We start from the raw sequence: 22,306 nt of genomic DNA on the forward strand, positions 1-22,306 counted from the left end.
GGCTACATCTCTTCCCACCCCCACCCTGCCCATCATCCTGCCACGTGGTCATCTTGACTTACACTCTGCTCCACTTGTAGCCTGTGAAACTACCTTTCATCTTCCTACTCTTTGAAGACAGTAGCCATGACATGCAGTTCCCTTGGAACAGCAGTTTCTAGCCCATGCTAGACACGTGAAGACAGTCGATCAGTATTTACAGAATTGAACTGACAAGCTGACTATACCCGTTGTATCTGGGAAACTTAATAATTGCTAGTAGAGCCTTCTTTATATAAAAAAAAGTTATTTAGAAAACGTCCCTGAAAACCAGTTCTCTTCATAATAAAACAGTAAAGGTAATAATAACCAGCATATTTTTTTTAGGTTTTCTACAAACCAGGCACTGCACTAATTACTCTATAAGTATTTTCTTATTTAAATCTTATATCATCTCTGTGAGGAAGATACTGTTACTCTCCCCATGTTTTAAGAAGTGACTCTGGAGGAGTGAAGTGAAGTGTAGTAGAACCAGAGTTCTGACCGAGATTTAATCTAGAGCCCACTCTCTTCATCACTACCCCAAAGGGCCCTCCCTGCTGCAAATGCATTAAACACTCTAGGAAGACGTGTTTCGAGAGTTCTGTGCCACGCTCCCTAAGGGAGATGCCAAAGGGATGGGAAAGTCACGAGGCTTACAGAGAATGGCAGAGCTATGCATTCATTGCTGTTCATCCAGGATCTAGAGTGCATTTATTGACTACCTACTGTTTGCTAGGTACTGCGGATGCATGTATAAAAAGATAGGCATGGGCCCTGTGATCAGGAAACACAGTCAAGTAGAGATGAGAAAACCATCAGAGCAGCAAGGCAAAATGGCCCCAAAGCAGGATGATGAGACCCAGGTATTCCCAGAGCTCCCTACCAGAGCTCCCTGGAACTTTCTGCAGGAAAGGAAAAGTGGGAGGAAAGGATAAGGGAGAGCCTATGAGAGTCAGGATCTGACGTCCTGCAGGAAGGCAAGCACGTCTTCTGTTCCTCCTCCTCTCTGTTTTCTCCCCCATTCTTCCCCAAGGGTAGGGGAAAAGAACAACTAGGAGACACCAGGCTGTGCCAAAGGCCTGAGGTGTCTGGGCTGACTCCTGACCCAGCCCCCAGCTTGGCCTTGTTCTGCTCACCTCCTGGAGCCCCTTCTATCTCTGCATGTGAGAGACCGCAGTCTTACTCCCTGTAAACCTCCCTGTCCTTCCCAGCTCCCCCCTCCTTGCTCTCTCTCCACCTGTCCTCTAAAAGTCACATTTCTCAGAATTCCCAGCTCTCTTTTTCTTCTTGAGACTCTATGATATTCTATGTAACTATCTCTCACAACATGATTTACCTACTCATTCATTCATCCAACCACTACTTACAGAGGTGCCCTGTTATGTGCCAGGCACCATACTAAGGTCTAGGATGACAGAAATGAAAGACATGTGGGGGCCTTGAGCTCGTAGCCTGGAAGGAGGTATAGGTAAAATTAAAAAGGGAAACTAAGTGTGTTACAGGTGTTATGAAGGAACGATGCTCTGGGGTCACAGGGGAAGGGACCCTGACCCAAGCCAGGTGGTACCAGAGGAAGTAAGTGAGCCTTGGACGGAGCCTTCCTGAACAGATGGGAAAGGTTCTTCCACACCAAGGGGTGAGTGTGCAGAAGGATGAGACAGGTGCTTCGGGGAAGATGCTAGGTGGGGCCAGAGATGAGAGGGTGTGCGGAGCTGGAGGGTCTTTTTACACCCAAAGTGTTTCCAAAGTGTTTCAGACTTTGGAAGTTGTTCCTAAGGACCCACTGATAGATGTAAGTTAGGGAATGACCTCAGGAGAGCCTCGTCTGCAGCCAGGCGCACGGATTGAGGAAGGATGATGAGCATGTGGCCCAGACACAACGTGTCAGAAACCAGCGTCGCCATCACTAAATGTATTCCACTAGTCCGAGGCAGACCCCGGGGTGACCCACTCATCTGATAAACATTCACTCAATGCTATGTTGCTGGCCCTGTGCTAGGCACCCAGGAGAAGGCAGTGAATCAGGAGAGGCCAAGTGCCACTCGTAGGGAGCATCCTACCAAGGAGACCATCTTCATCCGTGGCCGCGTCCCCTTCACCCCACACCCCGCCAGGCACCACGTTCCCTCAAATATGTCTCTTGAATCTCTCCATTCCACCATCCTGCCCATCCCCTGCCTGTACTATGCGGTACCCCCTCCCCACCAATCCCTCTGTCTTAGTGCTTGAATCTAGCCTGGGCTACACACTGCCATCAGAGAGGTCTTTCTGAGACCAGAGTGAGCTCAATCAGGTTGGACAAGGGCCTTTAGAGGACCGCTAGGAGAAAATCCTAATTTCTTATCATGGCTGGCAACGACCTTGATGGTCTGACCCCATCTCGGCCTCCTCTCCTTCTGCCTCCCACCTGTACCGCATCACACACAGCGCTTTGACCAGGCGTCCTCACTCTTATCCCTGACTTTGCACATGCAACCTGTGTTCATCCCTCATCTCAGTACTTCCTATGTGCCAGGGCCACACTTGTCCTCTGGGCAGGAATGCAGAAATGAGCATCACACAATCATTATTCTCTAATTGTCCATGGCTATGGGGGATATAGACCAGAAAAGATGAGACAGGGATGCATGGGGGGGGGGGGGGGGGGGAGGGTGATCATGGATGAGTGAGAGGAAAACACCTGTGTGCTCACCATCTCTGTCGTTAACATTAAAGGAAATGAAGGGTGTGTGCATCACAGTATTTTTAGAAAACTTTGACATCAGCGAATGCAACAGATTGAAAGAAATCACTAGATGTAGGAACAAGCAAGACAGGACGAGTTAGGACCTAAATTAATGTTAGTGAGGCCAGAAGAGGCATAACAGACATTGAGAGGGACAGATTGACAGTCCTGGGAAGCTGCCTGGCTCTGGGCGCTCATCACAATTTGTAATGATGTGTTTATTTGGCTTCCTCGGTAGACGATAGAGTCGATGGGGGCAGGAATCACAGTTAACTGTTTCTCAAGTACCTACTATGTGTTAGGCACTCTTCTGGGCGCTAGGCATGTATCAGTATACAAAGCCAACAAAGATTTCAGCCTTCCCGGAGCTTAAATTCTTTTTTTAAATGTTTATTTATTTTTTGAGAGTGGGGGAGAGCAAGTGGAGTGGGGAGAGGGGCAGAGAGAGAGGGAGACAGAGAATCTGAAGCAGGCTCCAGGCTCCGAACTGTCAACACAGAGCCCAACGCGGGGCTCGAATCCACGAACCGTGAGATCAGGACCTGAGCTGAAGTTGGATGCTTAACCAACTGAGCCACCCAGGCGCCCCTTGGAGCTTAAATTCTAATGAGGAAGAAGACAAAGGACAATAAATTCATAAGTAAACTATATTAGAAAGTGCCTAGATCTAAGAAAATAATAAAAAATGAGCAGAGTGAGCAGGGTCGTGAGTGCCGGGAACAGGAAGGGAAGGGTCGCAGGATTAACTAGTGTGGCCCAAGTAGACCTCATTTAACAGGTGACATTAACATGTATTTGAAGATGAGAGAATTATTAGCGGCATGCCTAGCACCCAGTAGGGCTCACTGAATGGATGTTGTGAGGGCAGAGGAGGAAGCCCATACGTTTCCTCGTTTTTAGCCCGTGGGTCTTGTGGGGAAAAGATGACAGGGTCTAGTTGAGACACATGAGTCTGAGGCTGAGCAGAACCACAGATCTCAGAGAGCTCAAGGCCCCCGGGTTAAAAATCCCCTTCACCCCCACCATGAATGTTCTTGACTCTGATGTCCTTCTCCCAAAGGCTCAGATCATGCTGGAGCTGAAGACTCGTGTGGAAGAGTTAAAAATGGAGAATGAGTATCAGCTGCGACTGAAGGATATGAACTATTCTGAGAAGATTAAGGAGCTAACAGATAAGTTCCTGCAGGAAATGGAGTCCTTGAAAACGAAAAACCAGGTCTGTCTGAGAGACTGAGCCAACAGCCACAAATAATGAGACATTGCCAATTTACTCCAGAAGGAACTGCCCTCCCTTACCCAAGCCAAGCCCAAACAATGAACTATATGATACCGTGTGGTTTTTAAGCATAGTTGCTAACATCAGAAATGCTTACAGCAAAGTGCGAAGTGGAACAAAGAAGAATACAAAACCATAGTGAATGGTATTAATTAAGTAAAATAAATACACATAGAACAGTTCATAAGAAAATAGCCACCAATGTGATTACTCCAGGAAGTTGAGATTCTGGGTAATTTAAATTTTGTTCTTTCTACTTTTCTGTGTTTTGCAAATCACCTACAATGAGAATATATTATCTCTGTGATCAAGAGAAACTTACTTAAAAACAAAATGAAAAAGGTAACAAGAAAAGCAAAGTGTAGAAAAAGAAGAGCTACCAGAATATTGATTTCTGGATTGTCAGTAGTTTAAATAACATTAGTCTAAATGGTCCCTCCTGTAGTCAGATTTGATCTACAGGACTTCCCAGAATAACCCCCTTTGTTCACAAATCTGTCTTGCCCTTCATCTAAAACCCCTGGCTTAGAGGGTATTTGTTCTTTTATGTTATCGCCATGGGTCAGAGAGTTTAGCTAAAAGGAAAAAAAAAGCCCCTGGCTGTTAGTTTTATTATTTTATTCCTTTGTCAACAAATACTGATGTGGTGCCCTCCACAAGCTCAACTCGAAGTTATTCCTGGGAGCGCCCCTCTGCCTGCAAGGAGCTTTCCTGCTCGATTAAAGAAAACACTTCTTAGAAGCTGACACATTAACACATCCAAGGATTTAGTTGACGGCACTGTTCAGACAACAGAGAATTCAAATGAATCCTTACTTTTTCCACCTCAAAATCCATCTGCTACATGTCCAAGACTGAACTCATCATTGACAAGACCCATTTAGTAGAAAGGATATAAATAAAGCCTAGAACTTACAGAGCAGAATATAATGTAAATAAAAAGCGATAGCTTGCTTGTGGCTCACAGAACAGTGCCTGGTGCAAAATGACAGGCTTGAGAAACGTTTGTAAGTGAAGGAGGATGTCACTTATAAAATGTGTTGTTGCCCTGGGGTGATTTCAGCAGATGCGTGGAAATGAGAACAGCTGACTCTGTGTTTTAGGTTTTAAAAACAGAAAAAGAAAAGCAGGATGTGTTCCATCGCGAACGCATTGACGACCTCCTAGACAAACAGAGCCAGGAACTGCAGGACCTGGGTGAGTCCCGAGGTAGAGGCCACGTGGTAGCGTGGGGACAAAAGTCTGAGAGTGTCCCCCCTCCCCCACCACCGTTGGGACCGAACAGAAGTCCCAGGTAATCTGGCTTTGTCTGTAAACAGGCTGCATTTATCGCCTGGACCTCGGTGTGGATTTTACTCCTGTGCATTTCCTTGTTCATTACACATGTATTACTGCATGCCAGTAGGAGTTACAGAAAAGTGCAGGTCTGGAGCCTGATAGACTGCCTTGAGTCCCAGACTCACCACATACTTTCTGGATATTCTAAGGAGTCACCAAACCTCACCTAGCCTCAGTTTTCACTCGTCTTCTGTAAGAAGAGGTGCTAATAACTGTTTTGCATATTCAGGACATTCTTCTTGGCCCTGGTTCCCTAAAACACCCCTCAGCCCTTTCCCCGGAAACCTTCTGCCTAGCCAACAAGGGGAGGGAGTTTGGCTGCCTGACCAGCTAATGGGGTGAGGGCAGGTGAGAAAGAGCTGGGCAGGTATTTGAGTCTCAGCTGGTGCTGGTAGGTGGGTGGGAGGGCACCAAAGGCTCCTGGGTGGCCCTGAGGTGGGTGCTCCTGTCCAGTGTGAAATAACCTTCCTTGCTTCTCTCCAGAGTGTTGCAACAACCAAAAGTTGCTTCTAGAATATGAGAAGTACCAGGAATTGCAGCTCAAGTCCCAGAGGATGCAGGAGGAGTATGAGAAACAGCTTCGGGATAATGATGAGACCAAGAGCCAGGCCCTGGAGGAGCTGACGGAGTTTTATGAGGCCAAACTTCAGGAAAAAACCACCCTTCTGGAAGAGGTACTCACCGGAGGCTGAGCCGTACCTCCCTTTTGCTGTGCATCCTGCAGGCCTGGCCTGTGAACAGCCCAAAGAGCTGTGGGAAAGCTCACTTCAACTCCTTTCCCTCCCACTCCCTGCTTTTAGCATCCGCCCTTGTGTTAGGCCCTTCACCGTTTGTTTCCCCCAGACCAGCGGGCCCAGTGAGCTGGGAGGTGCTCCGTGTTAGGATCTGAAATTCTAAGTTCGTATCTGTTGTCCTAGCCTAACTGTACCTTCAAGCCTTAAGGACTGGAGAGACCTTTTTATTTTTCTTTTTTTAATATTTATTTACTTTGAGAGGGAGAGAGAGACAGACTGAGCATGAGGGGGTGGGGGGCGGGCGGGCAGAAAGAGAGGGAGACACAGAATCCAAAGCAGGCTCCATGCTCTGAGCTGTCAGCACAGAGCCTGATGCGGGGCTCGACCTCACAGACCCATGAGATCATGACCTGAGCCGAAGTCAGACGCCCAACTGCCTGCGCCACCCAGGCGCCCCTAGAGAGACCTTTTTAGAAGCCTGTAGGACCTGGAGAGGAACGAGGGCCCTAAACAATGGGGAAGGTGGTTGCCTGAAACCCTTTAGCAACTTCTTATGCCTTACAAGATGAAATCCCTCCTTCACTGATTTGACAAACACAGATGGTCCCTTCTTGGTTTAGAACTCAGCTTGAGCGCTGGGTGACCAAGAGAAAAACCAGGGCCTGGTTTTCAGTCATGTGAGAGAGGCGGCCACACAGATGGATACTCAAGAGAGGGCTGCACAGGATAGCTGGGGGATGCAGACCTCCCTGAGAGGCCAGAGAAGGCTTGCAGGAGCTAATGAGACCCAGGAAGAATAAGAGTTAGAATTAACAGGAGATGGGGAAATGCAGGAGGGAAGGGCAGGCAGGCAAAGTCATGGAATGTTCAAGCAGTTTGGGTTGCCAAAATAGCTAGTTTCCCAAGATGAAGAGAAAACCGAGAAGAGCCAGATGGCCGCCTTTTCTGCATGAAATTGCAGCAGATGGCGTACTGTAGGTGAGGGGGCGGGAGAGTCCTGAAGGTGTGGAATGAGTTTGGAAGGGAATGAGGAAGGGAATGACCGAGAAGACGTCTGGCAGGTATGCAGCTGAGAGCCCAGCTGAGGTTGTAAACGTGAGTCCCAGCAGCATTAATCCACCAGGCCGTGCGCTTTTCCCCAGCAGGGCTCGGCAAGCAGGTGTGTGAGCGAGGGGGACGCAGAGCAGCCCTGATTCACAGCTGGGATGTGACCGAGTTGTGCCGCCGAGAAATACAGGTGGTCTGCTGCACAGCCATCCGGTCCAGGCCAGAGAGGGGTAAAGAACCGAGAGCCTGGAAGATAGTGGAGGAATCAAGACAGGGCCAGGGGACGTGGTGAGCCTGAGAGCTGGGCCTGCGTACCTGGGGGGCCAACAGAGAAGTCACCTGTGCTGAGAGCAGGGTCTGGATTTTCAGGCTTCCGAGGTGGCACCATTCTGGGGATGGACCTGAGAGTGGGTGGCTCAGGTAGAAGCGAGGTAAAGGTCAAAGCACCCTGGACATCATAGGACCCTCTGTAACCACCCCCAGTTACGGCAAGGAGGACTGAGGTGGCACCCAGAAGTCCACAGTGAGCTGGGAAGTGAGCAGGCAGTGGGGGATAAGCAAGGTGAGAGGTGGAGGGTGGAGGTCTCCTGACAGCATGGGCCTCAGACAGAGCAGGCTGAGCTCCAACAGCCAGTGGGGATGTTCCCTGGCACAGCCACCCCGCCTTGGCCCTGCCCACCTCCCCAGCCCCGTGTCCTGCTGCCCCGTCCGGTTTCTTCCCACCCAACGACGTGGGATGGCCACGTTTCCCACACAACCTCTGAGCCTCTGCTCTGGATGATTCTCTTCACCTGGCAGCTCGTCCCCACCCTTACAGAGACTCAGGACAGGAGCCAACTCCTGGAGGAGTTCTTCGCTAACCCCTGTCCCCTCCCACAGGCTGAGCAAGCCTTCCTCTGTGTGCTCAGGCCCTCAGACGCCTTTCTCTTACGGCCTACACGGTAGCGTCCTGTGTTAATATCTCTTTCTCCAGGGGAACTTCTCAAGGGCAAGGACTATGGCTCACCCATCACTGATTTTCAAACCAGGGCCCCCCTGGCACATCCTAGATGCTCCAGAAATGTTTGTTGACCTCCAGTAAACTGATCTGAGCTTGGCCTTGGGGGCCGAGGTGGAGGGAATGAATCTGCCCTGAGGGGAGAGAGGCTGGCCTTCCTCCCAGGACCCACACTGTGATGACAACCATTTCTTCTTCTGAGTCAAAGATTTCAACTCAGAGCTTCCCTAGGGAGCTTCCACCTGGCATGCCTTCTCGCCAACCTGGCTGGCCTACTCTCCTTTTTAGCAACATCTCCCAGAGCAAGAGCAGTGGCTGGCGGGCGACTCTGGGACACAGAGCACACCTTGCCAGGCTTCCGTCCAGCAAGGGCCTGATGACGTGTGGTGGGGAAAGAGAGAAGCCTTTCTTGGGGACCCAGTTTGAAAACCATCTTGTCTCTCTTCACCCCTGAAACACTCACTCCGGGGATGGTACATGCAGTTTGGGAGAATGCCAGGGTCAGTGTGAGAGGAAAAGGATCTGTAACTTGCACCACTTGGGGGCAGTAAGCAAAGAGGAGTCACACCCGAGTCACTTCTCAGACTCCACCAGGCAGAGGTGGTTCTTCCAGCGTCCGGGCTCCAGGCTTGCATTCATTCATCGCCAGTGACGTGCCAGCTGCTGTGCAGGGTGTCCCCGGTGGTGAGCAGAGAGATGTGGCCCTGCCATCAAGGAGCTTCCAGGAGCCTGTCCAACAGGCAATTGCAATATAACACAACATGATGGGGGACTGCAGGTGATTGGATTAAGGAGCAGGAGGGCAGAGTTAAAGGTTCACTCTTTTGGGGCGCCTGGGTGGCTCAGTCAGTTGAGCGACCAACTCTTGATTTTGGCTCAGGTCATGATCCCAGGGTGCTGAGCATGGAGTCTGCTTGAGATTCTCCTTCTCCCCCTCTCTCTTGCTCTTCCCTCCTCCCCCACTCATGCTTTTTCTCTCTCAAAAAGATTTTTTTAAGGCTTCACTCTTTTATTCAGGTATTGAGTACCAGCTGTGTGCCCGTGCTGGTTGTACTCTGGGAACTCAGTGGTGGGCACTATAGACCAGGTTTCTTTCCTCGAGGAATTTACATCTTTCTTTTTTCTTTTTTTTTTTTTTTTTTAATTTTTTTTTAACGTTTATTTATTTTTGAGACAGAGAGAGACAGAGCATGAACAGGGGAGGGGCAGAGAGAGAGGGAGACACAGAATCTGAAATAGGCTCCAGGCTCTGAGCGGTCAGCACAGAGCCTGACATGGGGCTCGAACTCACAGACCGTGAGATCATGACCTGAGCCGAAGTCGGACGCTTAACCGACCAAGCCACCCAGGCGCCCCTCGAGGAATTTACATCTAATGGAAAAAGCAATCAAGTACTTCCAAAATATAAAATTACAACTGTCACAGGTTCAGTGGAGGAAAGATAGAGGAAGCGTGGGTGTCAGTGTAAAGAAGACCAGAGATGGAACAGGTCTGGGGGTGTTGGGAGGGTGGTTACTGAAGGGGAGCCTGCAGCCACATCTGGTAGATGTGAAGGGAAGGCAGAGGACAGACAGAGTGGAAGGTCAGGGGACCCAGGGCCTTGGTTCCCATTTCTGTAATAGCACTCTGTCTCCCACTCCCCATGATAGGCCCCACATGCTCATCTCACCGCGCGCCCTCTCAGCACAAAAGGGTCAAGTGCCTTTTCTCCCCCTTCCCTGAACCAGGCACAGGAAGACGTCAGGCAGCAGCTGCGAGAGTTTGAAGAGACCAAGAAACAGATCGAAGAAGATGAAGACCGAGAAATCCAAGATATCAAAACCAAGTACGAGAAAAAGCTTCGGGATGAAAAGGAATCAAACCTGCGACTCAAAGGAGAAACCGGCATCATGAGGAAGAAGGTATCGCACCTGTGGTTCCCCGACAGGCCTGGGCACAGGCGAGGGCTGTATTACCAATGTCTCTGCACCGCCAGGCAGATGCACCCTTAACATCTCTCCGCGGCACTGTCCCTTCTCTGTCCTTTTCACCGGAATAGTGACATTTGCCCCAATGTCACCAGATGGACACCCCAGACTTTGATTTATGGGCTAGTAGGATTTAGTCAGTTTTCAGAGTTAAACCTCGGGTAGAAACGGAGATGAAGGTCAAGTCCCTGCCGGAGGTGTCATCAGGGTCTCAGTGCAGGGAGCTGTGGGCAGGAGAAGGACTGGGGTGTGGGATGCTTGGTTTATAAGGCAAGACACATGTTTATTGTCCCTGGGGTTGGGGTGAAGTGGGATTCAATTCACAGATCCCTGTGGAATGGCCACAGTTTCCCCAAAATGTTCAGCCTTAGAGAAGCCCAGTTCAAAGCAAACTCACATTCCTTCCTATTAGAAATCACCCTGCTTAATCCAGGGAACCAGGGACAATGTCTTCTTCCCTTCTTAGACATGGCCAAGGTGGCTCATCAGTTACAGTATCTGTGACCTTAATGGGGCATGGATCCCAACCTTTCAAGGTTGGCAAGGTCCTGGAAAACTCTGGGTCCGCTCAGGGACCCCGACAGCCCATCCTCACGGAAGGGGATGGGACTGGATCTCATCAGACAGAATGCTACATCACTCGTGCTGCCAGGGAAATCCCCAAATTGTCCCAAATCTCCAAAACTTCACTCCTAAAATCCCAGAAACGTTGGGTACTAGACATGTTTTCAGGTCACAGGTCGGTGATGTGTTGGGGACCTCTTTAAGTTCACCGGCATTTGGGAGGCAGGGAGGGAAGCACAAAGACTTTGGTGATCTCTGTTGCTGCCATTTGTGTCTGCAGTTCAGCAGCCTGCAGAAGGAGGTTGAAGAGCGAACCAATGACATTGAGAGCCTGAAGAGGGAGCAGGTGAAGCTGCAAGGGGTCATTAAGTCCCTGGAGAAGGACATCCTGGGCCTCAAGCGGGAAATCCAGGAAAGAGATGAGACGATTCAAGATAAGGTGAAGGCTCACCTCTGCCCTCCTTCAACCACCACCCAGATGGATGGACCCAGGGGAGGAGAACCAAGCTCCGGAGAGAGGGTCCCTGAATGCTTGAAACACATTCATTTAACCTGATGGGGATGAGTGGTCTGCGAAGGGCCTACTGGGTGCTGGGTGCTGGGCCGATTGCTGTACACACACCACACTCAGTTCTCCCGGCCACCCCAGGGGCCATGAGGGACCCCTGTAGAGCTCAGGAAACTGAGCTCCAGGTGGTTTGGTATCTTGCCCAAGGTAATACAGTCGATAGGCGACAGACTTGGGATAAGAATCTAAGTCGGCTGACTGCCGGGCCCCTGCTCGCCACGGCTCCAGGTGTCCTCGGGTGACCGTCCCCACAGACGTTGCACACTCCCTGCGATTGACCTACAGCTGCCAGGCTCCCCAGAAAGCTGGGATCACTTTTCAGAATGCCTTTCTCACAAAACACTTAGAAGACAGACACATCACATTTTGTGAGGCTTACCCAAATTTCGTAGCCCCCTGCTAAGCAAATCCAGGATGTGTGCCCTCCTGCCTCTCTCCTCGCCATTCCTGCCTCGGGTAGGCAGAATTCTCCAGTGGTTGAGACGGTGGGCTTTAGCCCTGGCTAATTGGGTTCCAGCACAGGCTTTGCCATTTATCTGCCACAGGATCTTGGGCAATTTCTCTAAGCCTTGTTTTCTCACCTGTGAAGTGGGCCCCCTCGGGATCTGATAAGGGGAAACGCATGAAATTTCTGCATGTGAGTGTTTGTGTATGTACCTGGGTGTTTGTGTAGGGAGGGTCCAAAGCTCTCTTCAGATTCTCAAAGGGGGGGTGTTGATAAGAAGGAGGTTAAGGCCTCCTGACCTAAAATTGCAACAGTCTCCTAACCAGTCTAACGGACTTCCTTCCCACTTCCTACCCCCGCTCCCTGCCACCATACTCTGTAATTGGTCACTCTTCCCTTTAGAACTCTGCCATAGCTCCCCATTGCCTGTGGCAGGGACAGCAAAGTTTTTTCCGTAAAGGCATAGGTAGTAAATATTTCGTCTTTGCACACAGCATGGCTTCTGTCGCACTACTCAGCTCTGCCACTGTGTTGTAAAATCAGCCATACACAATGCATGAATGAGTTTATGAAAACAGGCCAAATTTGATCCAAAGGCCATAGCTTGCCAACTCTAGGCTCCTGGATACATTCTGAATCCCCTTTAAGCCAACAGGCAAGACCCTGGCCACTTAGTGGTACAAAACAACAACTCTTGGGGCGCCTGGGTGGCTCAGTCAGTTAAGCATCCGCTCTTGATCTCAGCTCATGTCTTGATCTCAGGGTTGTGAGTTCAAGCCCCACGTCGGGCTCCATGCTGGATGTGGAGCCTACTTAAGAAAAACAAAACAAAAGAACAGTAACAGCTGTTTTATTCTCTCAGGTTCTGTGGGTCTGGCATTTGGACAGCCTACAACAAGATGGCCTATCTTTGTCCCTGATGGCAGGGGCCTTGCTGGGCTTCAGTCAGGGATGACACAAATAGCTGGGTGTAGAAGATCATCATCCAAGGTGGCTTCTTCATTCATACTTCCCAGGGTGGCTGGGAGGCTGGGCTCCACGGGGACTGTCAACCAGAGTGCCATTGTGCTCCTCAGCTGGGGATTCTCAGTGTAGGGGAACTTTCTCCATAGCAGATGGCCTCCCTCAGAGCACAAGTTCTAAGAAAACCAGGTAGAAGCTGCTTAGCCTTTTCTCAGCTAGACCAGAAGCCACACAGCATCACTTGAGCAGCATTCTTTGGGTTACAAGCAAACCGTAAGTCCAGCCAGATGCAAGAGAAAGGAATTAGATCTTCCCTCCTGATGGAGAAGCATATGGTCACGTTGCAGAGAGCCTGTGGGATGGGAGATGCTGCTGAGGCCAGCTTTAGAAAATGCAGTCGCCTACAAGCTATATTTGAATGAGTGAATGAATGCTGAGTCCCGGCACAGAAGCCAAGGAGTCAGTGCTACGGCCCTAGTGGGGGAGCCAGCCTCTGTTCCCCCAGCCGGGAGAGCAGCCTGTGGCCTCCTCTGTCAGGTCACAGGATTTAGGTCCTTTCCCTAAAAGGTTTCCATATACCGGAGCCTCCTGCCATCTCTTACTTCTCTCTCATCTCGCCCACAGGAGAAGCGCATCTATGATCTGAAAAAGAAAAACCAAGAACTGGAGAAATTCAAGTTTGTACTCGACTACAAAATAAAGGAGCTGAAGAAGCAAATAGAACCACGAGAGGATGAGATCAAGGTGATGAAGGAACAGATTCAGGAGGTGAGAACCATCTGAACCACTCTGGCCTCCTGGACTACTGTCGCCTCCCCAACGGTTCCTGGCTGGGGTAGCAAGGGGGTGGGGGGGGCGATAAGAAAAACCCCTCCTCCCAATCCCTGCCTTGTCCCAGGGTATGCGGGCCTCCACTCTGTAGAGGATGTCACAGGAGAGGCCCAGCGGGGACTCAGTTGTGCAGGAGTGAATGCTTTAAGATTTGGCATGCGGCCGGACCTTAGGTTCTGCTCGGGCCCTCCGAGGGAAACCGCGGCTCTTGGGCCTTCAGCCACCAGGGGGCGGTGTGTACTCAGCCACCAGCCGGTCGCATCTGAAAGCACCCTCCTCCAAATGAACCTTTTTTTCTCAGTCTGGAAATGTTGGTGGGGGCGTATGCAAAGCTGCAGTGTTTGGACTCCATCTGAGGAGGAATAGGAAGTCATGCGAAGTCTCTTGAGCAGGAGAGTGGCAGCCTTAAGTATGTGTTCTGGGAAGCAGACAGGAGGAAGGTAGAGAGGAGAGATTAAAAGCAAGATCAACAGGACAAGGGCTCCTGAGATTCCATCGAGGTACAAGTGGCCCCCGTTGGTCCCTCCACCCCATTCACAGTGCATCTCCTTAAGCCGATTGCAGCTGTGAGGTCCATGGTTGATCAAAAACCAAATTCCTGCCTTCCCCTCCCTTCTGTTTCCTGTTTCCCAGTAAGTTACCACAATCCACCCACGTGCTTAAGGTACAAGTGTAGAGTCTTCTTGATTCTTCCCAATGGATGTATCCAATGATCGCCAGTGCCTATCTGATGGTCTTTCCAGAGACCTCTCAAATCTAGCCCTCTTTCCTCTCTGCTGCCTCACCTGGGTGCAAGCCTCTGTCATCCCTCATCTGGACTTGAGTCTAGCCTCCAGTCTGATCTCTCCACACAGAGGCCACAACGAACCCCTAGTGGTGTCCCATCTCACCTAGAATAAAATCCACACCCCCTACCAGGGCCCTGCATGATTCAGCCGCTACCCCTCTCCAATCTTGTCTCCAGGCTCCCTCCCCCAGCGCCAGCCCAAAGGCTTTCTGACAGTTCTGAGGCTACGCCAAGCTTTTCCCATCTTGGACCTTTACAGTGCTGCTCCCTCTGCCCAGAAGTGCTCAGATTATGACTGGCGGCTTCTCCGTATCTTCCGTGTGGAGGCTCCTTTGTCACGTCTTCAGGGAAGCCTTCCCAGACTACCCTATCCAAAATGGCCTCCCACTCCCCATCCACGTTCGCTCATTGTGCTGAGCAAGGATACAAGTAAAGTGTGTCAGAGAGCATCGATGGCCCAAGTAGAATTGGATACCCAGGAGTTCTGGTGTAGAAAAGCAAAGCCTTTTCTCTAGGAGGCCCAGGAAAGAAGCCAGGTGGTAGGATCAGTCCAGGGCTAGAGTGTCCAGAGATGGTTTGTCATTGTGCCAGTGACTTTCTCCTGGCCTCTGGAGAAAAGCAGGATGTTCCCAGCCAACCACAGAGCTGCCTCATCTGGGCCTCCTGCCATTCTTGAGTGACCTCAGGGCCCAAAAATGGCAGCCCAGAAAAGAGCAGAGGCCCCACTTGCCTGGAAAGTCAGTGTACTGCCAGCCCCTGGAAATCACCATCCCATGGGCCCCCTCCTCATTTGTCAAGTGGATTTACAGTCAGGTCAGTTACTATCCACCCCAACACACCTGAAGGATTATTCACTTTCCCGTCAGTAACTGGGCCGACCACGGCATTGACCCTCAGCAGGGAATACGCCTGCACCTTGAGAGTGATTCAAACAGGGCCCCTCCTACGCCACACCAGTTACCACCAGGGCTGAAGTCCGGACCTGATTCCTCCCCTGGGGGCCTCTGACCTTGGAGCTTCCTTCAGGAGGTCAGAGGCCCATTTGGCCCACTCGCTGTGGATCTCGTGCGAAGTTCTTTTTCCTCCAAGAAGGAAGCTGTAAACCCTCCTCCGTGGATGAAAATCTAATACTTCCTTGATTCGGTACCTCCCTGCACATATACTTTTCCAGCTTCTCTTCAGTGCGATGGGACTATCTGCTTCCTAGGGAGTGTTCAGAACCTTATCGTTTTACTTCACACCCTTGTTTTTTCATCTAGTGCGAGGTTTTCTCATTTTAACATCTTGGGGCGGATAGTTCTTTGTCACAGGGAGTCCCATGCACTAGAAGATATTTAGCAACATCCCTGGTCTCTGCCCACTAGATGCCTGTAGCAACCCTCCCCTCCCCCGAGTTGTAACAACCAAAAATATCTCCAGATGTTGCCAAATATCCTCTGGGGGTAAAATACCTGTTTCCTGCCCCCACCCCCACCGAGAGTCACTGAGTGTGAGGAGAACACATGGAAAAGTAGATGGGGCTTTTCCACCAGGAAAAGGATACTTGTTCCCACATACTGGCTAGTTTCCTAGCTGCCCGGCCAGCTATTCAAACTCAGCATATTTCACAATTTTTCTGTGAAATACGTTATTTTTGTTCTCAGTGGCTTTTGAGGCTTTGCCCGTATTACTTCCTTTCTAACCTAATCTGTCATTGCTGGCTTCGTGACCATGGAAAAAGAGGCACAGCCAGCTGTAGGCACTCAGACATGACCTTGGAGAAGCGCCTTGCTCTCTTTCTGCCACCATTCCCTTGGTCTGGGCCCCATCTCACCCCTGACTGGTGTGCCCGGCTCCAGTCGTGCTGTCTCCGGTAGGACCTCCGCATCAGGCCTTCTAAGGCGCAAACCATGCCACCCCTTGGGTAAAACCTGCCAGGGCTCTGAGATTTCAGGATAATGGCCAAACTTCTGGGCGGCATGAAGGCACAACTTCTCCCCACGTGAGCCTCTGCCCCTGGGTCCTGCATGATCCAGCTCAGCCGACCTCTCCAGCCCCTCTCTCCCTCCCTCACATGCAGCCCCCTGGACTACCTGTAGCCGGCAGAGAGGCACCCGGCTGCCCGTGGCCTCTGTGCGTGGCCTTCTCTCTCCGCCTGGAACTCCCCCTTCTCCACTTTGTCCTCTAGTACCGATTTGTCTTGTAGAACTTGACTGAACATCCCTTTTCTGGGCACTGCCTCCCCGCATCCTCTGCACACAGAGGGTACTTTCTACCTGGATCTTCCCTCTTATTCCTCTAGACCTCACGGCTTCTTGCAGACGGACTCTCTGTCTTCATCAGTTCTGTATCCCCGTGCCGGTAGTGGCCGCCAGCCCTCTCCCGTGGGCACATTCGTTCTTTAGCCGCGCACGTCCCCACACTCCCTGTGTCCTGCACAAGGTGGTTTGATGTAGCACCAGCGTGGCACATTTACCTTTTCATTCCTCTTCCAGAAAGCAGGCTATGTCAAGCACCCCTCTCCTCCCTCACCGTGGCTCCCCTTCGCCTTCTACACTGGCCGCGCATTCACTCGTTCAGATGAATACTGAGTGCTGACTTCATGCCAGGCGCTGAGCCAAAGGGCTATTCTGTCTATCCAGATTCTTCCAATAAGTTTGATAACATTCTCCTGCAAGCTGCGCCTCCGTGTCCAGAACGTGAATGTGGTGCATCGGGGCTTTCCGATACCCCCAAAGATGGTCAGGAACCTTGAAATCTGACCAAAGGGCCTGGGATAAGTTAGAGGAGCTACTCCATCCAGCCACTAAAGAACCCAGTGACCTGTCCCATCCCCCCAAAATAGCGCCCCTCTCTATTAACAGGAATACTAGTGTCCACCAGATACCGTGTGTCAAGCAAACCTCACCCCCTTGGCTTTTGGCAGAAATCGGATCAACTGAGAATTCACCTCCACCTGCTCTCGTCCTAATCAGAAGCTCCAGTTGTTATTCATGCGTCTTTGGTTAATACAAATGCAACAACGAATACAAATCTTTCAGAAGCTCATTGGTGGCTTCTTCCTTCCCTTTTGAAGATGAGATAGTCTCCTCAGCTGTACTTCTACAACCTTTTCAACAGAATGATGAGACGGAGGTTCCTTAGGCTGGGGACGCCTACCTGGTGGTCCCTTAAAACGTTGTGCTTTGGGATCGACTCTGATGGCTTGCGGCCCCAAAGCGTCAAGATTCACTCACACAGTTTCATAAAGTAGGCAAGGAAGGTGCTTCTGTGCAGAACCCTGCCTCAGTTTCCAGGTCCCAGCACATGAGAGTCAAGAAGAGAAGGTCATCAGCGTGGCCGAAGGAACAGAAACTCGGAGGGGGCAGTTCTGAGGCTGGCTATAGAAACACATGATCTGGGTTAATACACCCACCAAGGGATGGGGGCCTACCGGGGTGGCCAGGAGTTAGGAAAATGGTTTCATTCCAGACAACATAGGTGGGAGCTAGAAATGTCCCGGTAGCTGGGGACACATTCCCACCGATAGGCTTCAGTTCCCAAATATTGTTTGTATTCCCTTACTTTCTTATTCTTGACTTTATCCCCTTGTTCTCCATAGATGGAAGCAGAATTGGAGCGTTTCCATAAGCAGAACACGCAGCTGGAGCTGAACATCACAGAACTGTGGCAGAAACTAAGAGCCACTGATCAGGAGATGCGCAGAGAGAGACAGAAGGTGTGAGGATTTTCAGAGTCTGGCAGATCTTGGATTTAGGATCTGGCACCTGTCTGCAAGGGGCAGCTGGCTTCTGAGAGACGGCGCCAGCCCATTGCTAAGATACGTTCCCATTTTAACTCTCCCCTCACTTGCTCACAGCCCTGCCTGGTTTCAGGCCCATGCAAATCTACATGACTGAGACTAAGATGACTTTGGGTGAAGTGCTCAAAGGGAGCGGGGCCGGTTTCATAAGGACACTTGCAGCATTGGCTTGTTTGGCCCCGGGAAGGAATATGCTCAGAGAGGTCATTGTAGTCAGTGGCAAAAGGTTTTGACTACCAAAAGAAGGAAAGAAACAAACAAAAAACATGCTGAGGCAAGGAGGGCCTCGGAAATGGTCTAGTCCAGTCTCTAGGTAATAAATAAGGTAGATAAGGCCAGAGAGATGAGGAGGTTAAGAAAAGTCACCCGGTGCCCATAGCTAAGTGGTATACTGAGAGTCAGCCCTGGGAAGGAACTAGGTCTTCTGGTCCCGGGCTGGGACATGGCTGCGCCGCCACTCCCTAGCACAGGGCATCCCATCGTGTTTGTGGAATCAGATGGATTTTTTCCCGTTCCCCACATGAAGCACCGACTCTGGGCCAGGTAACAGTAGAAGCCACAGAGCAACCAGTGTGACACAGGTCCTGCCCTTTACAACCCGAACAGGTTGCTAGGGGATCTGCGGTGTGTGCATATTAATTGTAATGCAAGATGAAGGGTTATGATAGCTGAACAAAGGGCCGTGGGAGCGAAGAGGGAGGAGAGACCCTCCAGGTCAGGGGTAGAGGAGGATGGGTATCAGCGAGAGGAGGGTGGGAGAGCGAGCCTCTGGCCCAAGTTTGCAGCTGGACCGATCTGCCCAATCTGGTCATGTTTCCACTACTCGCCCACAGCAGCCCTCCTGACTGTCTGGAAGAATAAACCCTGGGTGAGCTAAGAAGGGGGACATGGGAGCTCTGGCCCAAGGACCACTAGAGAGAAGCAATACGATCCGTCTTGGCTCAGGAAGGAATCGGGTGACCACTCACGCTGCCTTTCATCTTTTAAGGTGTGGTCCTGAAAGGGACCCAGGGGCAATCCAGGAGTTGCCATGCGGCCTTTTAAACATGAGGCTGTCCAGGCAGCTGCCCCCGAGTTTTAGTACGTCTGCCTCTCGGCTACACACCCGCCTGGGTGTCTGTTTCCACTGCGGCCCCTGGCGGTCAACTGTTGAGTCCCAGATGAGGTGTCCTTTGTCTTCCTGCTGCCATGTGCCTCTGCCTGCGCCCTTGCCCACTCCCTGCAGAGCCCCTGTGGTGCCAGACTAAGTCCTTCTGATTGCAGGAGCGGGACCTGGAGGCGCTGGTCAGACGGTTTAAGACAGACCTTCACAACTGTGTAGCGTACATCCAGGAACCCCGGCTCCTGAAGGAGAAGGTCCGAGCTCTCTTTGAGAAGTACGTGCAGCGGGCAGACATGGTGAGCTCTGCCTCCCTTTCCCCAACCCCCCTTCTCTCCCGGGTCCCCGCCCTCCTTAAGAAGCCCGGCTGGCCCATCAGGTGGAGATCGCAGGGCTGAACACGGACCTGCAGCAGGAGTACGCCCGTCAGCGGGAGCACCTGGAGAGAAACCTGGCCACTCTCAGGAAAAAGGTGGTCAAGGAGAGCGAGCTGCGCCGCACCGATTATGTCCGCATCATGCAGGTACCTGCGCATCCCCCAGATGTAGCTTTCTCTACACCTTTCTCTTTGAGCCCTCTCCTCTGACCTCCCGGAGCCTGACCTGGCTGTGACCATGGCCAAGAGCCTCTCCATGTTTTTTCTAGGTGTTTCCGTGCCCACCCCTACCCTGCCAATACCCGTTCATTTCTATCACCCTTCCCCCCGGCCACTTCACCAGGCACCCGTTCCTTTTTTCCGCCCCTCTTTATCCAAAGTGTTCTTGTGTCCTGCACCCCCCCGCGCTTGCCCCGCTCCAGCCCTCCATCCAGCTCTCCAGAGTCACTCTCTCCTCTTTTCTGTGGTTTCCAACTCTTATTTCACCTGATTTTCCTTTGCTGCTTTTTATTCTGCTGCTTGTATTTCGAGACACACCCATCGCCACACCTCTTCTACCTTTTCTGGGCCTCAGGTCCCTTCCCTTATCTCTTGGGTCCGAAGCCAACCACACCCACCTCTCATGTTGGCCTCACTGTGTCTACACCCACCTCCCCGGGGATCCTTCGTCAGGCTCTCCGGAGAGCCTGACCCCATTACTGCCGCCTCCACTGATCAGCACTGCCGATCAGGATTCTTCTGCCAGATTTCTGTTTGAGTATCAGTATCGTCTGAGGTAATTAATGCGATTTAATATCAAAAGAGAACATCAGAATCACATTTATAAGGCACGTACCTTTTTATGTTTATATTGCTTTAATGCCATAATTAAAATACCGGGATGGGGATGGGCCGCAGATTGAAACAAACCAGTTCCCAGCTCAGCCAGTCCTGCACTGTGATTCAGGCCGGTGGGACCCAGGCGTGGTGGGTCTGTGCCGTCCATCCCACAACCAGCCCCCGACACCATCAGACCACTGTCCTGCTCCTGGCCACGGGAGCGTTTAGAAGCCCAGAGAGAGGAGCGCATCCATTTGGTGGCACCCTTTTGGCACCAGCAGCTGGTGCACTGAGCCCTGGCTGGCGGTGTCAAGGCCCCCCAGGCATGGAGAGCCCACTGGAGCCCCGGAGTGCAGCATGCTGGGCAGTGGGACCAGGGCGACTACAGGAGCAGGTGACAGCCGGTGGCGTCGCTGTGCCTTCGTCTGCGCCCTGCCAGCAGAGCACAGGCCTGAAGGGTTCTCCAGGGGTGGGGTCCCTCTCTCCACGCCAAGCAGATTTGGGTAAAGCAAATGTCAGTCCCTGGAGAAGGAAAAGGAAAGTGAAGACCACAGGCCAGCCAGGCAGAGGGTGCAAGCATTGGCACGAGGCCACTCAGGTCAGGCATAGGTCTTTGGCTCCCAGGTACCCCAGAGGCCACGTGCCCGCTCCTGTGAAGCAGGGTGAGATGGTAGAAGGGGCAAGGAGACGCAGCAGGGCCCCTGCCCAGCCCTACTGCTCCCTGAGGGCTGGTGGAGGGAGCCAACAGCCAGGGGAATCCCCAGAAGAGCGTTTTCTGGAGCAGCATGGTAAACTCGTGTGCTGTGGAGCCCTGTGGATCCATAAACATACCCCAGGTAACTGCATGGAGCAAGACAGGATCAGCAGGCAGGGTTCTGGGTCCCCACCCCTTAAACAAGGAGACTCCTTGCTTATCATAGTGGGCTCTGGGTCAGAGTTTGTTTGGAAGAAAGGAAGGGAAGGAGAGTGGAAAGAAAAGAAAGGAAAGCAAAGGAGAGGAGAAAAGAGGGAGAAGGAGAAGAAGGAAGGAAGGAAGGAAGGAAGGAAGGAAGGAAGGAAGGAAGGAAGGAAAGGGAGGGAGACAGACTTTCAAAGCTACTCTTTTTACTTATAAAAACTGTTTCCTTCTTTGATCTTAAGTTGAAGGAGAGGGTCCAGGCCAGGACCAGGCAAGGTGTCAGGGCAAGAGAAACAAGAATGGACACTGTTTAAACCCGGTTCATCCTGCCTCAACCACTCTTACTGGGAGACTTTGGGGAAATTCCTTAACTTCTCCAGGAACCTCCTTTCCTGTCTATAAAATGGGGAAGAAAGTACCAGCCTCAGCGAGTTACTGCAAGGATTGAATGAGAGAACTAATGTAAAGCATTACGCACTGGCCTGGTATGGAATAGGTGCTCCAAAATGCTATCTCCCTTCCTGTCCTCCAACCTAAAGACCTACTGAAGAACCAAGGCAGAAATCAGTGGGAGAGCCTGGAAGGCCATCACAGCTTGGACCAGGCAGGTGGCCTGGGGACCTGATGCCTTGCTCTGTCTGGGTAAGGACCTGTATCCGCAGGTACCAAGGCCCTGGGGCTTCAGTCCAAAGAGGTCAAGGAAGGCCAAGGCAGATACTCATTAGAAAACACAGAAAATGAGGTCACTGTCTCATTTATATGTTCATACAGGAGTGCAGGGCCTCTCCACTCGTTCTCCAGCATGCTTGCCGATAAGAAAATAGGAGTTGCTTTGAATACAAACAACTAGGACACACATTCATTCAGGACACAATATTGAGGGCTTCTTACGTGCCACACTCTGTGCCGGCCATGGAAGATTCCAAGATGAATGGGGTAGTACGCGTGCCCTCAACGGTTCGTGCTAGGAAACTGAAACCAGATACAGATAAGCACTGCTAGTATGGTATATCCAGTGCCGTGTGCCCCTCATAGAGGCAGGCTTCAATTAGGGGAAGAGGCATTTGAGC

At 51.4% G+C, this 22,306-nt stretch overlaps 1 protein-coding gene across 3 annotated transcripts in view; it reads left to right on the forward strand.

Annotated features, from left to right (window-relative positions):
• The window catches only part of CFAP57 (cilia and flagella associated protein 57), an 81,034-nt gene that overhangs the window by 33,188 nt on the left and 25,540 nt on the right, over window positions 1–22,306 (forward strand). For all 3 annotated transcript variants that reach the window (XM_045476954.1, XM_045476953.1, XM_045476952.1), the window contains exons 13-21: window positions 3,807–3,962; window positions 5,126–5,219; window positions 5,844–6,034; window positions 9,866–10,039; window positions 10,950–11,108; window positions 13,270–13,413; window positions 17,844–17,960; window positions 19,308–19,442; window positions 19,523–19,666. In XM_045476954.1, the coding sequence (XP_045332910.1) occupies window positions 3,807–3,962; window positions 5,126–5,219; window positions 5,844–6,034; window positions 9,866–10,039; window positions 10,950–11,108; window positions 13,270–13,413; window positions 17,844–17,960; window positions 19,308–19,442; window positions 19,523–19,666 (1,314 nt within the window). The remainder of the gene's footprint in view (window positions 1–3,806; window positions 3,963–5,125; window positions 5,220–5,843; window positions 6,035–9,865; window positions 10,040–10,949; window positions 11,109–13,269; window positions 13,414–17,843; window positions 17,961–19,307; window positions 19,443–19,522; window positions 19,667–22,306) is intronic.

This window comes from Leopardus geoffroyi, chromosome C1 (assembly GCF_018350155.1).
Source record: "Leopardus geoffroyi isolate Oge1 chromosome C1, O.geoffroyi_Oge1_pat1.0, whole genome shotgun sequence".
NCBI lineage: Eukaryota > Metazoa > Chordata > Mammalia > Carnivora > Felidae > Leopardus > Leopardus geoffroyi.